The 19,433-nt window shown below is 47.0% G+C and overlaps 1 protein-coding gene across 3 annotated transcripts in view; it reads left to right on the top strand.

Moving 5' to 3' along the window:
- Positions 1 to 19,433, top strand: part of erbb3a (erb-b2 receptor tyrosine kinase 3a) — a 170,598-nt gene that overhangs the window by 116,546 nt on the left and 34,619 nt on the right. For 2 of the 3 annotated variants that reach the window (XM_070869544.1, XM_070869547.1), the window contains 8 exons: positions 3,269 to 3,389; positions 4,323 to 4,396; positions 5,182 to 5,272; positions 6,290 to 6,498; positions 12,098 to 12,230; positions 13,654 to 13,744; positions 15,323 to 15,477; positions 16,461 to 16,532. In XM_070869544.1, coding sequence (XP_070725645.1) covers positions 3,269 to 3,389; positions 4,323 to 4,396; positions 5,182 to 5,272; positions 6,290 to 6,498; positions 12,098 to 12,230; positions 13,654 to 13,744; positions 15,323 to 15,477; positions 16,461 to 16,532 — 946 coding nt within the window. Of the gene's footprint in view, positions 1 to 3,268; positions 3,390 to 4,322; positions 4,397 to 5,181; positions 5,273 to 6,289; positions 6,499 to 12,097; positions 12,231 to 13,653; positions 13,745 to 15,322; positions 15,478 to 16,340; positions 16,386 to 16,460; positions 16,533 to 19,433 lie in introns of all 3 variants that reach the window. The other variant, XM_070869546.1, reaches the window with a different exon arrangement.

Here is a 19,433-nt window from a genome sequence, read left to right as displayed (position 1 = left end):
CTATATAAATGCAAGTTGTTGGGTCACCTGCTGATATTTGGCGCAAACATCGAGAGTCACTTGTTTTCTGTTGAAAGATCTGAGGCTGTTAGTAGGCTTGGCACTTAACATGTCCAGTCACTGTGGAGTGGCGATCAGGCAAGTAAATGGAATGCTGAGCTCGATTGCTAAATCAGGAGAGTGCATGTCAGAGGGTGTTGTGCTAAAATGGTACAGTCGCCTGGTCAGACTGCACATTGACTAATGTGTCCAGTTTTGGTCAGCAAAGACACAAGGGAACCATTCAAAGCCTGAAGGCAAGGCAGGGAACAGCCACTAGGCTGTTTGCCAGTGTGAAAGGATTGCATTATTAGGGACAAAACTGAGCTTGTCAGCCTTGCAAGATGGTGACCTTATAGAAGCATACAAGATAGTAAATGGTATGGAAAAAGTAAGTACAGAACATAACTTTGGAAGAAATTATGCAAGTAGGACATGGGGATACGGCGTTGGTGTCATTTTGTAATGTGACTGGTACAAACTGACGATAGGCAAATCTAGGACTGATGTCCGAAAGTTCTTCATACACACTGATCAACATGTGGACTTTAGGTGAGATAGTGGAGGAAAAAACTCATGGAACATAAGAATTAGGAGTCGGCCATACGGCCCCTCGAGCCTGTTCCTCCATTTAATAAGATCATGGCTGGTCTTCATCTCGACTCCACTTTCCCGCCCGATTCCCTTGATTTCCCCTGGTGTCCAAAAATCTACCGATCTCTGTCTTGAATATACTCAACGACTGAGTCTCCACAGCCCTCTGGGGTAGAGAATTCCAAAGATTCACCACCCTCTGAGTGAAGAAATTTCTCCTCATCTCAGTCCTAAATGGCCGACCCCTTATTCTGAGACTGTGACCCCTGGTTCTAGATCCTTCAGCCAGGGAAAACATCCTCCCTGCATCTACCCTGTCAATCCCCCTCATAATGTGTGTAAATTGACTCAATGATGGCTTTCAAAAGGGAATTGGATAAGTACCCGAAGGAAAAGAATTTGCACGGCTACAGGGTGGGGGAGTGGGACTAGCTGAGGTGCTCTTGCAGAGAGCCAGCATGGGCTCGACGGGTCAAATGGCGGCCTCCTGTGCTGTAACCACTTTAAGATTCGAATGGATTTGTCCATCTGCACCCATCTTGTGTCATCGGCCTATATTTAGTACTATTTTGGGGGCAGATGTGTCACCTTTTTTTCCAAGCCATTTTTCGGCATGTCCTCGTTCTCCTGCTTGGCATATATGATGCGCTGTGGAACTTAGTTCTGTACATCTGATCAGCACTAAATGTTGAAGGCGGCAAAGTCAGAAGACTTTTCTTAACGGGAACTTTCCAAAACTGCAGTACCATATATGTCTGTGGGTGGTGACGTGGAGCTTATAGAAGTTACTACTCTCCAACAGCACCACTGTCGGGCACTTGGAGGTAGTGCAGCATGGATTCCACAGTATCCATTTTATATATTTTGCAAAAGGCGAATGTACAATCATAGAAACATAGAAATTTACAGCGCAGAAGGAGGCCATTTCGGCCCATCGTGTCCGTAGCCCTGAAGGTTACATATAAACCTATGACCAATGACTGAAAGGTAAAGGGCACCTAGCCCAACTAGTCCGCCCTCCACAATTGCAATACCCCATGTAGCGCAACATTTTACACTCCACCCCAACTGGAGCCATGCGATCTCCTGGGAGAGGCAAAAAAAGATTAAAAACCCAGGCCAATTGGGGGGAAAAATCTGGAAATATTTCCTCTTCAACCCATCCAGGCGATCGGAACTAGTCCAGGAGATCACTCTGGCATTATTCGATTCCCTGCAGTACTTACCATTGTATTCGCGCCAGCCAACAAGAGGTTATCCAGTCGAATCCCACTTACCAACTCTAGGTCCGGAACCCTGCAGCCCCATTGCAGAAATTGCAGATTTAACAGTACTTTTGCTACCAGTGCAACTTTTTTGCTTTTTCTTTGTTTTTGTTTTGGCAATTCCGCCCCCTCCCCCACCCGCTGACTCTTTCTTGGATGCAGTTCTGCAGGCGTCTGCAGCCCTGCAGTACATTGTGTGAGACGAGACAGTGAATGTGGTTGCACTTTATGACGGGCAATTGCCAAGTTGCTGCTTTGGCTGGGGCCAGCAAACTCTGAACCAACCAGGAATCCAACCTAGATCCTTTGGGCCTATGTGCCTTTAAAGAGAAATAGGAAGAACTTGCATTTCTTTCGCGCCTTTCACGACCTCTGGATGTCTCAAAGTGCTTCACAACCAATGAAGTACTGTTTTTGAACTGTAGTCACTGTTGCAATGCAATCAATGTGCGCACAGCAAACTCCTACAAACGGCAATGTGATAATGACCAGATAATCTGTTTGTGATGTTGATTGAGAGATAAATATTGGCCAGGACACCGGGGATAACTCCCCTGCTCTTTGAAATAGTGCCATGGGACCTTTTATGTCCACTTGAGAGGGCAGCCGTCTCATCAGTTTTACCGTCTCATCTGAAAGATGGCCCCTCTGACAGTGCAGCACTCCCTCAGTACTGCACTGGACTGTCAGCTTAGATTTATGTGCTCAAGTTCCTGGAGTGGGACTTGAATCCACAACATTCTAACTCAGCCTTGAACTCATCAAGGAAGTTTTTTTGAGTGACCTGTTCCAGGAATGCACTGAGTGCCTGATCTGGAAAGTCCCCCATTAAGCAGCATGAACACCCTCCTGTTGCTGCATACTGGGAACGGTAGCATAGTGGTTATGCCACTCGACTAATAATCTAGATGCCTGGACGAATGATCTGTGGATTTGAGTTCAAAACCCACCATGACAATTGGGGAATTTAAATTCAATTAAATAAATCTGGAATTAAGAAAAAAAAAAAGCTAGCATCAGTAATGGTGACCATGAAACTACTGGATTGTCATAAAAACCACTGGATTGTCATAAAAACCCATCTGGTTTACCTAATGTCCTTTTAGGGAAGTTAATCCGCCGCCCTTACCCGGTCTGGCTGATATGTGACTCCAGACCCTCAGTAATGTGGTTGACTCTTAACTGTCCTCTGAAAAGGCCCAGGATAGGGCTGGCCTTGCCAGTGATGCCCATATCCCTTGAACGAATAAATAAAAAAAAACACATTGGCTGTCTGACTCTGAAGGGTTTTTACTGTTGGCTTCGAATATTGGAGAATATCCATCCAGTGCTTTTACTCAAATGTGTCCTTTGCTTTCTTGTCTGACCAGCTTGTGAAGGGACTGGGGCCGGGCGTCACCATCAGACAGTGGATTCAAACAACATCGACCAGTTCATCAACTGTACGAAGATTACGGGCAATCTTGACTTTCTCATCACTGGTATCGATGGGTAAGGAAGCGCGGAAAGTCCCTTCAGAAGAAAATGGGGTCAAACAATTGGCTAAAAAAGGAACTGTAATCACGCACATGCCATGCAACCCTAGTGGCTGCGAAGAGTGATTGCGGGATGCTTAGTGGCGTATGTCATCCATTTTAGCCACGTAGTGATGTACTGAATAGAGACCACGGGGGTGTGCGAAGGTGGGGAAGAAAATAATTCAGAAGAATTGTAGCCCATCCCATCTTGTGCACCTCTTGGCTTAAGTTTGTCAGGGACCTGGGGCAAAGTGATCCATTCAGCTCGGGGATGATGGACAATACAGAGGAGAGCTGAATGGGACAGATAAGAGGAAAGTCTTTCACCAAATCTCACCTCCTTACAGCAACCCACTCCCCACCCCCCAATCTTTCAATTCTCTCTCCGCCCGCCACCCCCCCCCCCCCCCCCCTTGCAGGTGGTGAACTTTTCAGCAGCAATCGTAGAATGGCAACCCTTGCAAACATTTCCCCCTCCCTAGCCCGGATGTCAGTTGTAACGTTCCAACTGCTTGTCTGGCTGAGATCAAACCTTGGAGGCTGGAACCTGTCGGCCTGAATAGTTTGGCCGTTCCCAACTCAGCCACTTGTCCTTGAAGTCACGTTGGTGAACTTCATTTGAGATAAAGGATTGTATTTCTGAGCACCACGATTGTTGACACCCACCACGGATTAAGCTGCTTCCTGTTTTCGGCTTGTTTGCATGCTGGTGTTTAGAAAGCATTTTATATTTGTGATTTGAGAGTAAAGCGCTGATGCGACCCAAGTTGTGTAACACCTCCAAAGTGAGATTTTTGCCATTGGCTTTGTTGATGGTTGCCTTGATTTAAGGTTCACTTGATTTGTAGATGCTGGAAGAGGCCTTAGTTTTGGAATTCATCTCTTTCGGGCCTGTTTTTGGTTCTAGGGACCCATATCTCAAAATTGCACCACTGGATCCAGAAAAACTTAAAGTATTTGGAACTGTTCAAGAGATAACAGGTGAGCATCTTAAGCAGACGCCAGAAATCATGGCATGGAGCCTGGTAGTTTGGTGATTACGTACCGTTCTGCTTGTGATTTAAGGGCTGGTTCTCAAGCTAAATTAACTCTCGTGTGTGAAGCAGTTCCAGATTACTTCATTCCGGGTAGCTGCCTGAGGGCTATAAGGTTCATGCTAGTACTGTACCCGGTGTGCCTCCATTTCGGCTCATTCCAGGTACAGGCCCAAGGCCTGTATAGCACATCATGTGACACCAGTGTTGCCTTGCCTTGGGTATCTGCAGAATTTATGTAGTGCCCATGTGGCCCACCCCAGATACAGCCCTGGCGGTGTTGGAGTTTGTGCCAGTACAGCTTGGGCCAGGTATGGGCCCGAGAGGCTGAGTATACATAATTGGGGTGTTTATTTTAATGTCCAGTTGACCATAAGCAAGGCTCATTCTGCCGAACAGCTTCAGGCCTCCAAAGCTAGACAGGAAGGAAAACGCGGTGGGGGGGATAATTGGCTCTGGGCCTCTTGCATGTGTCTGTGCCCAGTTATAGTGGCATTGACAGAGAACTGAGCGCAACCTGGCTGAATTCTCGGCCAAGGAAGCAAACAGCAAGAGAGGGTTTAAAACCAAAATCTATTCTGGCGTTTGGAAGGATCTAGGACAGAAATTTACTCCAGTGATCTAAATTGATGCTGCTGCAATGCTGCGACGTGACCTGCTGGAATGGGTGAGCATGGGATCTTTTAATTGCTGAGTTGTCTAAAGTCACACCTGCATTCTCTCTGCTTCCAGGTTACTTGAATATTCAGTCCTGGCCACAAAACATGACGGATTTCAGTGTCTTTTCCAATCTAACTACTATCGGAGGCAGGACACTCTACAAGTAAGCACTCCGACGGAAAAAAGTTCAGGAATATGAAGTTAGCCAAACTCAGCAGGCTAGCTGGAAGGTCGTTACAAGTAATTTCAACACTCTAGTAGGGAGGGGGAATATCGGGCGAGAACCAGATTGGGTTCCGCTGTGTTGCCCCCACCCCCCACAGTCAAATAGCCTGCCCACGCTCACTGTCTGAACTCAAATGTAAAGGGTGACTTCTGTAGCGAGGCACTGGTGCATGTGGAGTACACCCCTGTGTGAGTCCCATCAGGACAGGAGGGAATGGGGGAAGAGACTCCGTTGTGATACTGAAAAAAAGAAAGACTTGTATTCTTTAGCGCCTTTCACGACCACCAGACATCTTAAAGCGCTTTACAGCCAATGAAGCACTTTTGGAGTGTAGTCACTGTTGTAATGTAGGAAACGCAGCAGACAATTTGCGCACAGCAAGCTCCCACAAACAGCAATGTGATGACCAGATCATGTTTTTGTTATGTTGATTGAGGGTTAAATATTGACCTCAGGACACTGGGGATAACTCTCCTGCTCTTCTTCAAAATAGTGCCGTGGGATCTTTTACGTCCACCTGAGAGAGCAGATGGGGCCTCGGTTTGATGTCCCATCCGAAAGACGGCACCTCCGACAGTGCAGCGCTCCCTCAGCACTGCACTAGGAGTATCAGCCTAGATTTATGTGCTCAAGTCTCTGGAGTTGGACTTGAATCCGCAAACCTCTGACTCCGAGGCGAGTGTGCTTACCCACTGAGCCACAGCGAGATTTCGGATTAGTTTCGCATTAGCAGTGACACGCTGTGAGCACATGCCTGAAAATGTACGGCTCAACGGGCAGTGTGTTGGTGTACTGGAACATGGCTGTGTGCTGAAGATTCCCTGCCCAGCTAGCTCCTGATTGGAGCTGTGATCTTATGGAGCGCGGGAGGAATAGATGAGCGAAGTCAAGTGATGTGTTACCGTAAACGGTTCCGAGACCGCTCACCGTGCTCCTTGCTGTCTTTTTTTGCAGCCACGGTTTGTCTCTGATGATTATGAAGCTGAAGCAAGTGAAATCGCTTGGTTTTCAGTCGCTAAAGGAGATCGGTGCTGGGCAGGTGTATGTAGCTTACAATAAGCTGCTCTGCTACTATCACACGTTGAACTGGACAGTGCTGTACCGCAGGAAGACACACGCCCCGTCCTCCATCATCAAGAAAAACAAACCGGAAGCAATCTGCAGTAAGTGAGGTGGGGTGGGTGGGTGGGGGTGGGGGGTGGGGGGTGTGGGGGAGCACAACCACAACCACAACAACTTATATTTATATAGCGCCTTTAACGTAGTAAAATACCCCAAGGCGCTTCACAGGAGTGTTAGTCAGACAAAATTTGACACCGGCCCACGTAAGGAGATATTAGGACAGATGACCAAAAGTCTGGTCAAAGAGGTAGGCTTTAAGGAGTGTCTTAAAGGAGGATAGAGGTGTAGAGAGGGAATTCCAGAGCTTCAGGCATACACAGTCGAAGGCACGGTAGTGTGAAGGGAGTGGGAGATGCAGAAGAGGTCAGGATTGGAGGAGTGCAGAGATCTGGGGGGGGCCAAGCAATGTAAATCAGCGAGCGCAGGGGTGATGGGTGAGCGGGACTTGGTGCGAATTAGGACACGGGCAGCCGAGTTTTGGATGACCTCAAGTTTATCAAGTGTGGAACGTGGGAGGCCGGCCTGGAGTGCATTAGAATAGTCGAACCCGACGGTAACAAAGACATGGATGAGAGTTTCAGCAGTAGATGAGCTGAGGCAGGGGTGGTGACGTGCAATGTTACGGAGGTGGAAGTAGGCGGTCTTAGTGATGGAGCGGATATGGGGTCAGAAGCTCAGCTCGGGGTCAAATGGGATGTAGAGGTTGCGAACAGTCTAGTCCAGCCTGAGTCAGGGAGGGGGATGGAATTGGTGGTGAGGGAACAGAGTTTGTGGCTGGGTCTGAAGACACTGGCTTTGATCTTCATGATCCAGCTGGAAGTGCGGGTGTGTAGCCATCAGATGAAGACAATGCCTGGCAACGTTCACTGAATAGGCAGACACGTGAATAGTAGCCCCCCTCCTTGAGCGAGGTACCAGAGGACTTATTGGTCCCCATTCAGAGTTTGTACATTTGGGAGAGGCGGGGAGGAAACTGGGCGCCGCAATATCTCAAACCAGTGATAAGTCCCGAATGTGTCGTTCGAGAAACAGCTTCAATGGAGAAGACAAATTTGACAAGTAATGTGCGGTTATGTACTGCAGGCTGTACTGGCACTGTGATTGGTAACTCTCCTCAGACCGCACAGCTCGACTCCAGCTCTTTGGCTTTCTTTTACATCTTGGATGAACTATTGCAGACTGGAATTTAATGGCAGCAACAAACTGCAGAGTGCACTCTTTTTCAGTTGGTTTTCGTCGGTCCCAAAACAAACGCTGGCATCTTGCCCATAACTTTCCCTCAGTTGACTAATGAATGCATCTGTGAGGATGTTCAAAGGTTTGTAGAGTTGTTGCATTGAGAGTGGCTTAGCCAATCACGTGATGTTCACAAGACTCAATAAAACCTCAGTCAGTTGGGTCTCGGTCATCCACTATGAAGTATGCAGTTGTGAGCCTAGTGAACTGGTAATGTGTAGTGTGATTGTTAAACTTTGTTAATAAACCAACTAGTTCTTAATAGCAATGAATTCTTAAGCAAAGAACCCATGAAACAATTACATGATAGTGATCGCCCAGTTACATCAGTGACGAGATGAATAAGCAAATAGTTGCATCATTAAGCCAGCCCTGCAGCACTCTGCGTCTACATCTGATGCAGAGCCTGAACTGCAGAAGACTGCTGTCATTGTTTCAGCAGTGAGGTCAGCGAGGGACGGAAAATTCCACTTGCTCGCCAGTTGGTGGTGAAATACCTTCCTCCTGACATAAAATAAGTGGGCTGCCAGCTTGCTTCGTTGGGGCTGCTCCCTCCATCTCCCACTCTTCCTCCTTTGTTTATTCTGCATTTGACCTTTGGAGACCTTGCTGTGGCTCATCCTGATTCCCTTGGTTAGATGCTTAATTTTCTCCAAGAAAGAACTTACATTTTTACAGCACCTTTCACAACTTTAGGACGTCCCAAAGCGCTTTACAGCCAATAAAAAGATAGGCTTGCATTTGTATAGTGCCTTTCATGACCACTAGAAATCCCAACGTGTTTTACAGCCAATGAAGTACTTTTGAAGTGTAGTCACTGTTGTAATGTAGGAAACGTGGCAGCCAATTTGCGCACAGCAAGATCCCACAAACAACAATGTGATCATGACCAGATAATCTGTTTTTGTTATGTTGATTGAGGGATAAATATTGGCCCCAGGACACTGGGGAGAACTCCCCTGCTCTTCTTCGAAATAGTGCCATGGGATCTTTTACATCCGCCTGAGGGAGCAGATGGGGACTTGGTTTAACGGCACCTCCGACAGTGCAGGTCTCCCTCAGTATGTGCACTGGAGTGTCAGCCTAGATTTTTGTGCCCAAAATCCCTGGAGTGGGGACTTGAACCCACAACCTTCTGACTCCGAGGCGAGTGCGCGACCAACTGAGCCACTGTTGACGCACAATGAAGTACTTTTGAAGTGTTGTCACTGTTGTAGAGGCACTAACACCTTGCTGGGGGTAAGATCACTTGGGCATATGTTGCCCTCTGATATCTCGCCCAAGTCCCTGAGTATAGGGTGGCACTTTGACCCTGTGGGGCATCCAGTCCCTATCTGAAGACCACGTGTACATATTTCCAGGAAGTGGGGTGGGGGGGGGGGGGAAATTGTCGTGTAACAATTGGAAATGGGAATCCTGGCTGATTTATTTTCCCCCATTCCTGTCCTTGAGATACTAAGTGATGGTTTTCTAGACTAATACGTCGAGGAACCAACTAGAGAGCTGGCCATCCTAGACTGGGTGTTGTGTAATGAGAGAGGATTAATTTGCAATCTTGTTGTGAGAGACCCCTTGGGGAAGAGTGACCATATTATGGTAGAATTCTTCATTAAGATGGAGAGTGACACAGTTAATTCAGAGACTAGAGTCCTGAACTTAAAGGTAACTTCGATGGTATGAGACGTGAAATGGCTAGGATAGACTGGCGAATGATACTTAAAGGGTTGACGGTGGATAGGCAATGGCAGACATTTAAAGATCACATGGATGAACTTCAACAATTGTACATCCCTGTCTGAAGTAAAAATAAAACTGGGAAGGTGGCTCAACCGTGGCTAACAAGGGAAATTAGGGATAGTGTTAAATCCAAGGAAGAGGCATATAAATTGGCCAGAAAAAGCAGAAAACCTGAGGACTGGGAGAAATTTAGAATTCAGCAGAGGAGGACAAAGGGTTTAATTAGGAGGGGGGAAATAGAGTATGAGAGGAAGCTTGCTGGGAATATAAAAACTGACTGCAAAAGCTTCTGTAGATATGTGAAGAGAAAAATCTTAGTGAAGACAAATGTAGGTCCCTTGCAGTCAGAATCAGGTGAATTTATAATTGGGAACAAAGAAATGGCAGACCAATTGAATAAATACTTTGGTTCTTTCTTCACTAAGGAAGACCCAAATAACCTTCCGGAAATACTAAGGGACCGAGGGTCTAGCGAGAAGGAGGAACTGAAGGAAATCCTTATTAGTCAGGAAATTGTGTTAGGGAAATTAATGGGATTGCAGGCCGATAACTCCCCAGGGCCTGATAGTCTGCATCCCAGAGTACTTAAGGAAGTGGCCCTAGAAATAGTGGATGCATTGGTGGTCATTTTCCAACATTCTATAGACTCTGGATCAGTTCCGATGGATTGGAGGGTAGCTAATGTAACCCCACTTTTTAAAAAAGGAGGGAGAGAGAAAACAGGGAATTATCGATCGGTTAGCCTGACATCGATCGTGGGGAAAATGTTGCAATCAATCAAGTAATAGCAGCGCATTTGGAAAGCAGTGACAGGATCGGTCCAAGTCAGCATGGATTTATGAAAGAGAAATCATGCTTGACAAATCTTCTAGAATTTTTTGAGGATGTAACTATAGAGTGGACAAGGGAGAACCGGTGGATGTGGTGCATTTGGACTTTCAAAGGGCTTTTGACAAGGTCCCACACAAGAGATTAGTGTGCAAAATTAAAGCTCATGGTATTGGTAATTATTGACGTGGATAGAGAACTGGTTGGCAGACAGGAAGCAAAGAGTAGGAATAAACGGGTCCTTTTCAGAATGTCAGACGGTGACTAGTGGGGTACCGCAAGGTTCAGTGCTGGGACCCCAGCTATTTACAATATACATTAATGATTTAGACGAAGGAATTGAATGTAATATCTCCAAGTTTGCAGATAACACTAAGTTGGCTGGAGGTTGGGTGAGCTGTGAGGAGGATGCTAAGAGGCTGCAGGGTGATTTGGACAGGTTAGGTGAGTGGGCAAATGAATGTCAGATGCAGTATACTGTCGATAAATGTGAGGTTATCCACTTTGATGGCAAAAACAGGAAGGCAGAATATTATCTGAATGGTGGCAGATTAGGAAAAGGGGAGGTGCAACGAGACCTGGGTGTCATGGTACATCAGTCATTGAAAGTTGGCATGCAGGTACAGCAGGCGGTGAAGAAGGCAAATGGCATGTTGGCCTTCATAGCAAGAGGATTTGAATATAGGAGCATGGAGGTCTTACTGCAGTTGTACAGGGCCTTGGTGAGGCCACACCTTTTGTACAGTTTTGGTCTCCTAATCCGAGGAAGGACATATTGCTATTGAGGGAGTGCAGCGAAGGTTCACCAGACTGATTCCCGGGATGGCAGGACTGACATATGAAGAAAGACTGGATCGACTAGGCTTATATTCACTGCAATTTAGAAGAATGAGAGGGGATCTCATAGAAACATGTAAAATTCTAACGGGATTGGACAGGTTAGATGCAGGAAGAATGTTCCCGATGTTGGGGAAGTCCAGAACCAGAGTTCACAGTCTTAAGGATAAAGGGTAAGCCATTTAGGACCGAGATGAGGAGAAACTTCTTCACTGAGAGAATTGTGAACCTGTGGAATTCTCTACCACAGAAAGTTGTTGAGGCCATTTCGTTAGATATATTCAAAAGGGAGTTAGATATGGTCCTTATGGCTAAAGGGATCAAGGGGTATGGAGAGAAAGCAGGAATGGGGTACTCAAGTTGCATGATCAGCCATGATTATATTGAATGGTGGTGCAGGCTCGAAGGGCCGAATGTCCTACTCCTGCACCTATTTTTCTATACTTCTATGAGATCAATTGTAGTGCTTCCACTGCTGCCCCATCTAAGATCAGAGGCTGTTTCCCCTGGCTGGAGAGTCTAGAATTAGGGAGCATTATCTCGGGATAAGGGGTCGGTCATTTAGGCCCGAGATGAGGAGGAATTTCTTCACTCAGAGGGTGGTGAATCTTTGGAATTCTCTATCCTAGAGGGCCGAGTATATTCAAGGCTGAGATATAGATTTTTGGACTCTAGGGGAATCCAGCGATATGGAGATCGAGCAGGAAAGTGTTGTGGTCGAAGATCAGCTGTGATCTTATTGCATGGCGGAGCAAGCTCGAAGGGCCGTATGGCCTACTCCTGCTCCTATTTCTTACGTTATGATCTTATGAAGCCAGATGTGATTAAGTGGGCAGGAGACAATCTGCTCCGAGTCCTTTGCGAACAGCTGTGCAAGTTCTTGATGGGTGTTTGAGGTTGAAACTGAAGTTTGTGCCTAGAGATGCACTGGATCTAAATCTTGGATCAAACCTGCTGTATGCCTGTACTGATGTGTGTTTTTACTTCTCTCTCTTTTCACAGGGGCTGAAAACAAGGTTTGTGACCCTTTGTGTTCCAGTGATGGCTGTTGGGGGCCAGGCCCCAGTCAGTGCCTGTCCTGTGGCTTCTATAGTCGTGGTAGAACCTGTGTGAAAAGCTGTCGTTTCCTGCAGGGGTAGGTGGCTGTGACACTCGCTGTATTACCTTATAGAATAGTACATCACAGAAGGAGGCCATTTGGCCCTTCGAGTTTGTTGGCTTTTTCTAAGAGCAATCCAGTTAGTCCCGCTCTTTCCCCATAGCCCTGAAATTTTTTTCTCCTTCGAGTATCTATCCAATTCCCCTTTTGAAAGCTACTATTATAGAGTCATAGAGTGGTTACAGCACAGAAGGAGGCCATTTGGCCTGTCAAGCCAGTGCCGGCTCTCTGCAAGAGCACTTCAGCTAGTCTCCTTTCCCCGTAGCTCTGCAAATTTTTTTCCTTCAAGTACTTAACCAATTCCCTTTTGAAAGCCACGATTGAATCTGCCTCCACCACCCTTTCAGGCCGTGCATTCCAGATCATAACTACTCGCTGCATAAAAATGTTTTCCCGCATGTCACCTTTGGTTCTTCTGCCAATCGCCTTAAATCTGTGTCCTTTGGTTCTCAAACCTTCCGCCAATGGGAACAGTTTCTCTCTATCTACTCTGTCCAGGCCCCTCATGATTTTGAACACCTCGATCAAATCTCCCCTCAACCTTCTAAGGAGAACAACCCCAGCTTCTCCAGTCTACCCATGTAACTGAAGTCCCTCATCCCTGAAACCATACTTGGAAATCTTTTCTGCACCTTCTCTGAGGCCTTCACACCCTTGCTAAAGTGCAGTGCCCAGAACTGAACACAATACTCGAGATGAGGCCGAACCAGTGCTTTATAAAATTTCATCATAACTTCCTTGCTTTTGTACTCTCATCTATTTATGAAGCTCAGTAAGCTTTTTTAATCGCTTTCTCAACCTGTCCTGCCACCTTCAACGATTTGTGCACCTGTACTCCCAGGTCTCTGTGTGCATGCACCCCCTTTAGGATTGTACCCTTTAGGTTATATTGCCTTTCCTCGTTCTTCCGACCAAAATGTATCACTTTGCACTTTTCTGCATTAAATTTCATCTGTCACGTGTTTGTCCATTCCACCAGCCTCTCTCTGTCCTCTTGAAGTCTATCATTATCCTCCTCACTGTTCACTATACTTCCAGGTTTTGTCTCATCTGAAAAATTTGAAATTGTTCCCTGTACACCCAAGTCTAAGTCATTAATATATATCAACATGTATCTCAGCAGCTGGAAAGGGTAGTTCAGAAGAATGGTTGAGGCCAGGAAACTGGATTCATTTGAGGCACATTTCTTAAATGGGCTGGTTCTCGAGCAGGGTGAAGCAAATAGGCTTCTTCACCCAATCAAATCGGGCAAACGTGTAACTCATGAATGATGGGAATCGCAGGTTGATGCGAGCAGAATATCAGTCCTGTGACCTAGGGGTCTTAAACTTGCTGCACTAAGGGATGGAAGGGAACTGTATGCAGAATCAATACATGTTCTACTGTTTTTTTTATACAGAGACCAGCGAGAATATGCCGATGGCTCCACGTGCGTGCAGTGTCACCCAGAGTGTAAGAAGATCGAGGGAGGTCCCACCTGCAATGGAACGGTATGAAGAAAACTGGCACGAGCCAGTGGGTCAGACTTGACCGCAAGCGGCTCATCTTGCGTTGGTTTTCATTTTCTCTTTTTTTTAAAATGGTTAGCACAGGATGCCATTTGGCCCGTCGAACCCGTGCCAGCTCTCTGTAAGAGCACTTCAGCTAGGCCCACTCACCTGCCCTGTCCCCGTAGCCCTGCAAAAAAAAATTTCCTTCAGGTACTTATCCAACTCCCTGTTGAAAGCCACGATTGAATCTGCCTCCACCACTCTTTCAGGCCGTGCATTCCAGATCCTAACCGCTCGCTGCGTAAAAAAGTTTTACCTCATGTCGCCTTTGGTTCTTCTGCCAATCACCTTAAATCTGTGTCCTCTGCTTCTCAACCCTTCCGCTAATGGGAACAGTTTCTCTCTATCTACTCTGCCCAGACCCCCTCATGATTTTGAATACCTCAATCAAATCTCCTCTCAACCTTCTCTGCTCCAAGGAGAACAACTCCAGCTTCTCCAGTCTATCCACGTGACTGTAATCCCTCATCCCCGGAACCAATCTTGTAAATCTTTTCTGCACCCTCTAAGGCCTTTACATCTCTCTCCAAATGTTTGCAATCCAGGCGATGTCCTGCACTGTGCTCCTTGGGTGCCCACCTGGGTTTCCCCAAGAATAATTTTTTGTGCAGTGAGCCTGAATCAGATTACAATATATTTTTTTTAACGACACTGAAAAATGGCTAAAACCAAGTTGCAGTTGAAGTGACCAGAGCAGTCCGGGCACTCAATGATGGTTGGTTACTGATGGGTTCCAACACACTGTGGCAGGGACTGGTAGGATGTACCAGCCATTGTCCAGACAGATTCACTGGACAATAGCAGTCTGAAGTTAGACACATCGCCGCAGTCAAGATCCTTCTTGTGCACTTTGTGGAATGCACGGCTTGAAAGGGTGGTGGAGGCAGATTCAATCGTGGCTTTCAAAAGGGAATTGGATAAATACATGAAGGAAAAAAATTGTAGGGCTACGGAGAAAGGGCGGGGGAGTGGGACTGGCTGAGGTGCTCTTGCAGAGAGCTGGCACGGGCTCGACTGGCCGAATGGCTGCCTTCTGTGCTGTAACCATTCTTTGATTCTAAGATGGGGTAAATCAGTAAGGAGCAATGAGATGATCTGAAATTTAGATTGTAGATTGTGGGAGGAAGGGAGACTGAGGAAATTAGGAGTTCCATAGTTGTGAGTGTTGTGTATCTATAAAGCATGCACTCCCATATTCCGCCACCAGGGAGCGCATCCCCTGAAGTCCCAAGGGATCACAGCATCCCTTGGGAGCACTGTATATAAGCCGGCCCCCTAAGGCCTGTTCCTCACTCTGGAGTGTCTTAATAAAACGGAGGTCACTGTTACTTTAACCTACCTGTGTGCAGTCTCATCTGTGTTCGGAACACAAGTGAGGTCCAAGGAAAGGAGTTGCACCAGGAGGTGGAGTGATGACTCTTGATTTCAACAGCCCAGGGAAGAGGAACAGTGTCATTTGTCCCAACACGGCACCCATTTTGTCCGATCCAACCTCATCTCTTTTTCTGTTCTCTCCAGGGACCTGCGCACTGCTTTCAATGTGCTCATTACAAAGACGGACCCAACTGTGTGGAAAAGTGTCCTGAGGGAATTCAGGGAGAGAGGGGCCTCATCTTCAAATACGCAGACAGGAACAAAGAATGTAAACCCTGCCATGAGAACTGTACGCAGGGGTGGGTACAGAGTTCTCGCATTTGAATTGTTCAAATATTGCTGTTCTAGTGTCTTTGCACGCTTCCCTCGGAGAATAATGTGAAGTGGAGGAAGGATTTGCGAACTGATTAACCGTCTGACCGGTTGTAATGTGAACACTCCTTCCATGGGGATAACAGTCGATAGGGGTGGGGGCGGAGTTAGTCTTTTACAGCGGGAGCATTTTGTGGGCTCACACACCCCCCCCCCCACTGGATGCAAGTATCACTTCAATGCTGAATAAGCTGACCTCCCCCTACCCCACCCCTCCTCCCGCTGGGGCAGCAATTAGGATCCATGGGCTAGGGAGGGAAAATCATCCATCGGTCCCAAGTCTGATTGCTGTGCAATGCACCCCTTGCTGGTAGTAGATGTGTGGACATCGGGTCTGGACAGGATCAGACAGTTGATCTTCGACCACAACACTTTCCTGTCCGATCCCCATATCCCTTGATTCCCCTAGACTCCAAAAATCTCGATCTCTGTCTTAAATATATTCAATGACCCAGCCTCCACAGCCCTTTGGGGTAGAGAATTACGAAGATTCACAACCCTCTTGAGTGCAGAAATTCCTCCTCATCTCAGTTGAAAATGGCCAACTGCTTATCCTGAGACTGATCCCTGCTCCTACACTCCCCAGCCAGGGGAAACATCCTCTCAGCATCTACCCTTGAAGAATTTTATACGGTTTAATGAGGTCACCTCTCATTCTTCTAAATTTTGGGGAATATCGGCCTATCTGTGCACTAGCTGCATCAATTGGGTTGTCGCCTCTATCCTGAACATCAGCCGGAGAACTGCTTTGTGGTTTTACTTGTTTTCTTTTGTGTTGCCATGACATCAGGTGCCGAGGTTCCGAGGCTGCGGTCTGTGGCGAGGTTGTCCATAGGTACAGTTGACTGTGTGTGCGTGTGTGCATGCTCCCTTGTGACTTTCATCTTTCTTTTATTCTGATTAAATCCAGGTGTAAGGGTCCCACTGTGCTGGACTGCTCTCGCTATCCTTGGATGGCACCCATCAAAGCATTACACAATAGGTAACATCCTCTCCAACCCCACCCCGCCTCCAGATCAGAGCTGTGACGTGGGAGGGCAACATTAGATTTTGCTGGGGAAGGGGGCAGAATCTGTTGTGTTGAATAAGTAATAGGAGCTTCCCCTGGTGGCTCATGTGGTTAAAATGACATAGGCTAAAAATCCAGGTTTTAATCCCTGATCCGTGTGTTCAGCTAATTGATCCCAATCGACTTGGCAATTGGGATGCTACTTTTGGCCTGGGCTATGGAGGGGTGGGAAATGAGCCAGGGTTTCCACTCCTGCTCACGATCCAGTTACATGTCTGTGGGCACAACTCTGACATTATCCAGTGACACTCAAGGCCCCGATTTTAACTCCAGGTCGATTCCCCGCCCTGGGTTAAGATTATAATGATGTCATTGGGCCGCAACATGCCTATGTAAAGAAGGACCCCTGTTGGCTCCGGGCGCGTGCCCTTGCTGCCTGCTCAGGGGAGCAGGTTAAAATTGCAGATCTTGTGATTGTGGCGGCTTTTGGACAGGTAAGAGCCAGGGTGGTTTGAACTACCCACCCGCCAGCTTTCTGCTGAGCGAGTCGGGTTAAAATCGCCCCCTGTCTAGGGTGATACATGAATAACGGCCACTTGGGCGACGTAGCATAGCTCGTGGCTGTAAAACTAAACCCCAGCAAGGAGGCAAAGGAGGATAAAGGACATAATGGAAAGAAGGAACACAAAATCAGCCTCTTGTGCTTGGCAGCCTCCTGGTGATGGGCATCATGTCAAATTGAAAGAGGAACAGGCAACATTTAGTGGCAGGCAGGGTGAACTGGACAGACGTGTATCGCTACATTTCATGCAGGCAAAGTAAGAGCTTTTGTGGCACAGTGCACTAAACCTGTAGTGTACGTGCACTCTTAATCAACAGATGGGCTCCTAAAACTCTTAACTGCTCTCTGAAATGGCAGCTCACCACCACCTTCACGAGGGCAATTAGGGATGGGCAATAAATGCTGGCCTTGCCGGCGATGCCTGCATCCCGTGAATGATTTTTTTAAAAAATACTCAGAACAGTAGCCGGAGAAAGGAGGTTCTGCATTGGTACAGTCGAGGGCCCTGTTCTAGAGGCCGGGATTTGAAATCGTGCTTGGGAGTCCTGTGTTGCAGGTTACCTGTCCAATATATCTGATGCTGTCCCTGGGTTGAAAATGAAAAGCCGCCTCTTTCAGTCGCTGCTAGACTTTCTATCTGCCAGGACCAGAAAGGAGATTGTGTTCAGTTCTGCTACTTGGCAGGATGTGAAGAATACTATGTCAATCAAATCTTTATGTTTCACTCCCATGTCACGGCACTTGCTATAAGTCATCCCTGTCGATCAGAGTACAACAGAAATAACCATTTATTTGTACTAATAATCGGTGTAGAATTTAACAGCCACTCAATGATATCGCTTGCTGCCGTCACCCCCGCCCCCCCCCCCCCTCCATGCCCCTGAAATGTGATGCTCCCCGTGTGTCGTTGCCAATGCTTTCATGAGCCACTGTTTTGATCGCTGTGCAGTAACATGCTTTCCCATTGGTCGCCTTGGCCTGCTTTGGTGGCTGGTGTTTCTTCCTTTAGTCAGACCTCATCTGTAAGGATTCCTCAACAACAGCGGGCTGGGAATCGCTCAACTGCTGACTCGCTAGAATACTTTTGGCTCACACATTCTTTGTAAGGGGCTGCCCTGGTGGCATGGCCACGCTGCCGACTGTGGTGCTGAACCACACAGGCCCCACATTCAATCCCAGGTCTGAGCTGCGTCGACTGATGTCAACCTGGAGGGGTTGAAACTGGAAGAAGAAAAAAAATAAGTAGATGGATTCTACTGCATCCTTTGCTAATCTGAACCATTCATACTGAGCGCAGTTTCAGTTGGTTCCAGAGAGTTCTTACAGATGAGGTATTTCTGGCTTTACACTCTAGTAAAGAGTGTGAATTTGACTCGCGCCTTTAAGGAGTGCAGTGTTTGGTATGAATTTGTGATTAAGGATGGCAACATAGCCTTATGTTGCTCTATTGCACCAGGCGTTTCGTGTGAATGGGTCTGCCTTTCAGTTTAGAAATTTGCCAACATGAAGTGGGCAGCTGAGGGCACCTGATGGCAGTGTGCCACCGCTCGGGTGGGAGATGTTGGGTCTATGCCTGCGATTGCCCACACACTGAGCTGCCAAGTTGTCAAGGAATCGGTGGTGAGTTTAGGTGAGCCACTTTCCCAGAGGAAGGGAGTGGGGAGGAAATGAGGGCAAGTCAACCTGTCGTCCTCCTCTCACACCATCTTAACGCACAACAACACTGGCAAGTGTCCCACCTGCCATCTCAGTTGGTTCTAGGGGAACATGAATGATTTCCTTCCTCCATTGTGTGGATTTAAGTGAAAACATAATGCAACGTCCAAGGTACAAAATGTAGAATGACAAAAAAGTATGTCTCTCCTTAATCATGCATGTGAAATCCTGACTGGTCCATTTTTCTACTGAATGAGACCAGATCACTTTGCTGCAGACATCACTCATGCCTGTTGCCTGTGTTACAGCCTCATTTGGTTCAAACCCTTTCATTGCCTATGGGAAAATCTCCTACTCACATTACATTCAAATATCCTGGACTCTTCTACTAGCCTTTCAGCTGTGCTCAAGTTTAGTATGTCCAGAGGAGTGTTGTACGATATCAAAAGCAAAATATCATTCTCCAAACTGCTTGTGTTTCTCATTCTTCCTCCCTCACCCCACGCTGCCCCCTCTCCCTGCCACTGGAAATGCAGCACAATAAAATGGTTTCTAGGAAACTTAGTGAGTACAGTTTAACAGAAAAGTATATTGAATAAACAAGAGATTAAGACCAGTACAAAGTAAGGGAACGGTAGCGTAGTGGTTATGTTACT

This window comes from Pristiophorus japonicus, chromosome X (genome assembly GCF_044704955.1).
Source record: "Pristiophorus japonicus isolate sPriJap1 chromosome X, sPriJap1.hap1, whole genome shotgun sequence".
Taxonomy (NCBI): domain Eukaryota; kingdom Metazoa; phylum Chordata; class Chondrichthyes; family Pristiophoridae; genus Pristiophorus; species Pristiophorus japonicus.
The sequence above is the reverse complement of the archived record's forward strand: the minus strand, read 5'-3'. Positions and strand labels throughout refer to the sequence as shown.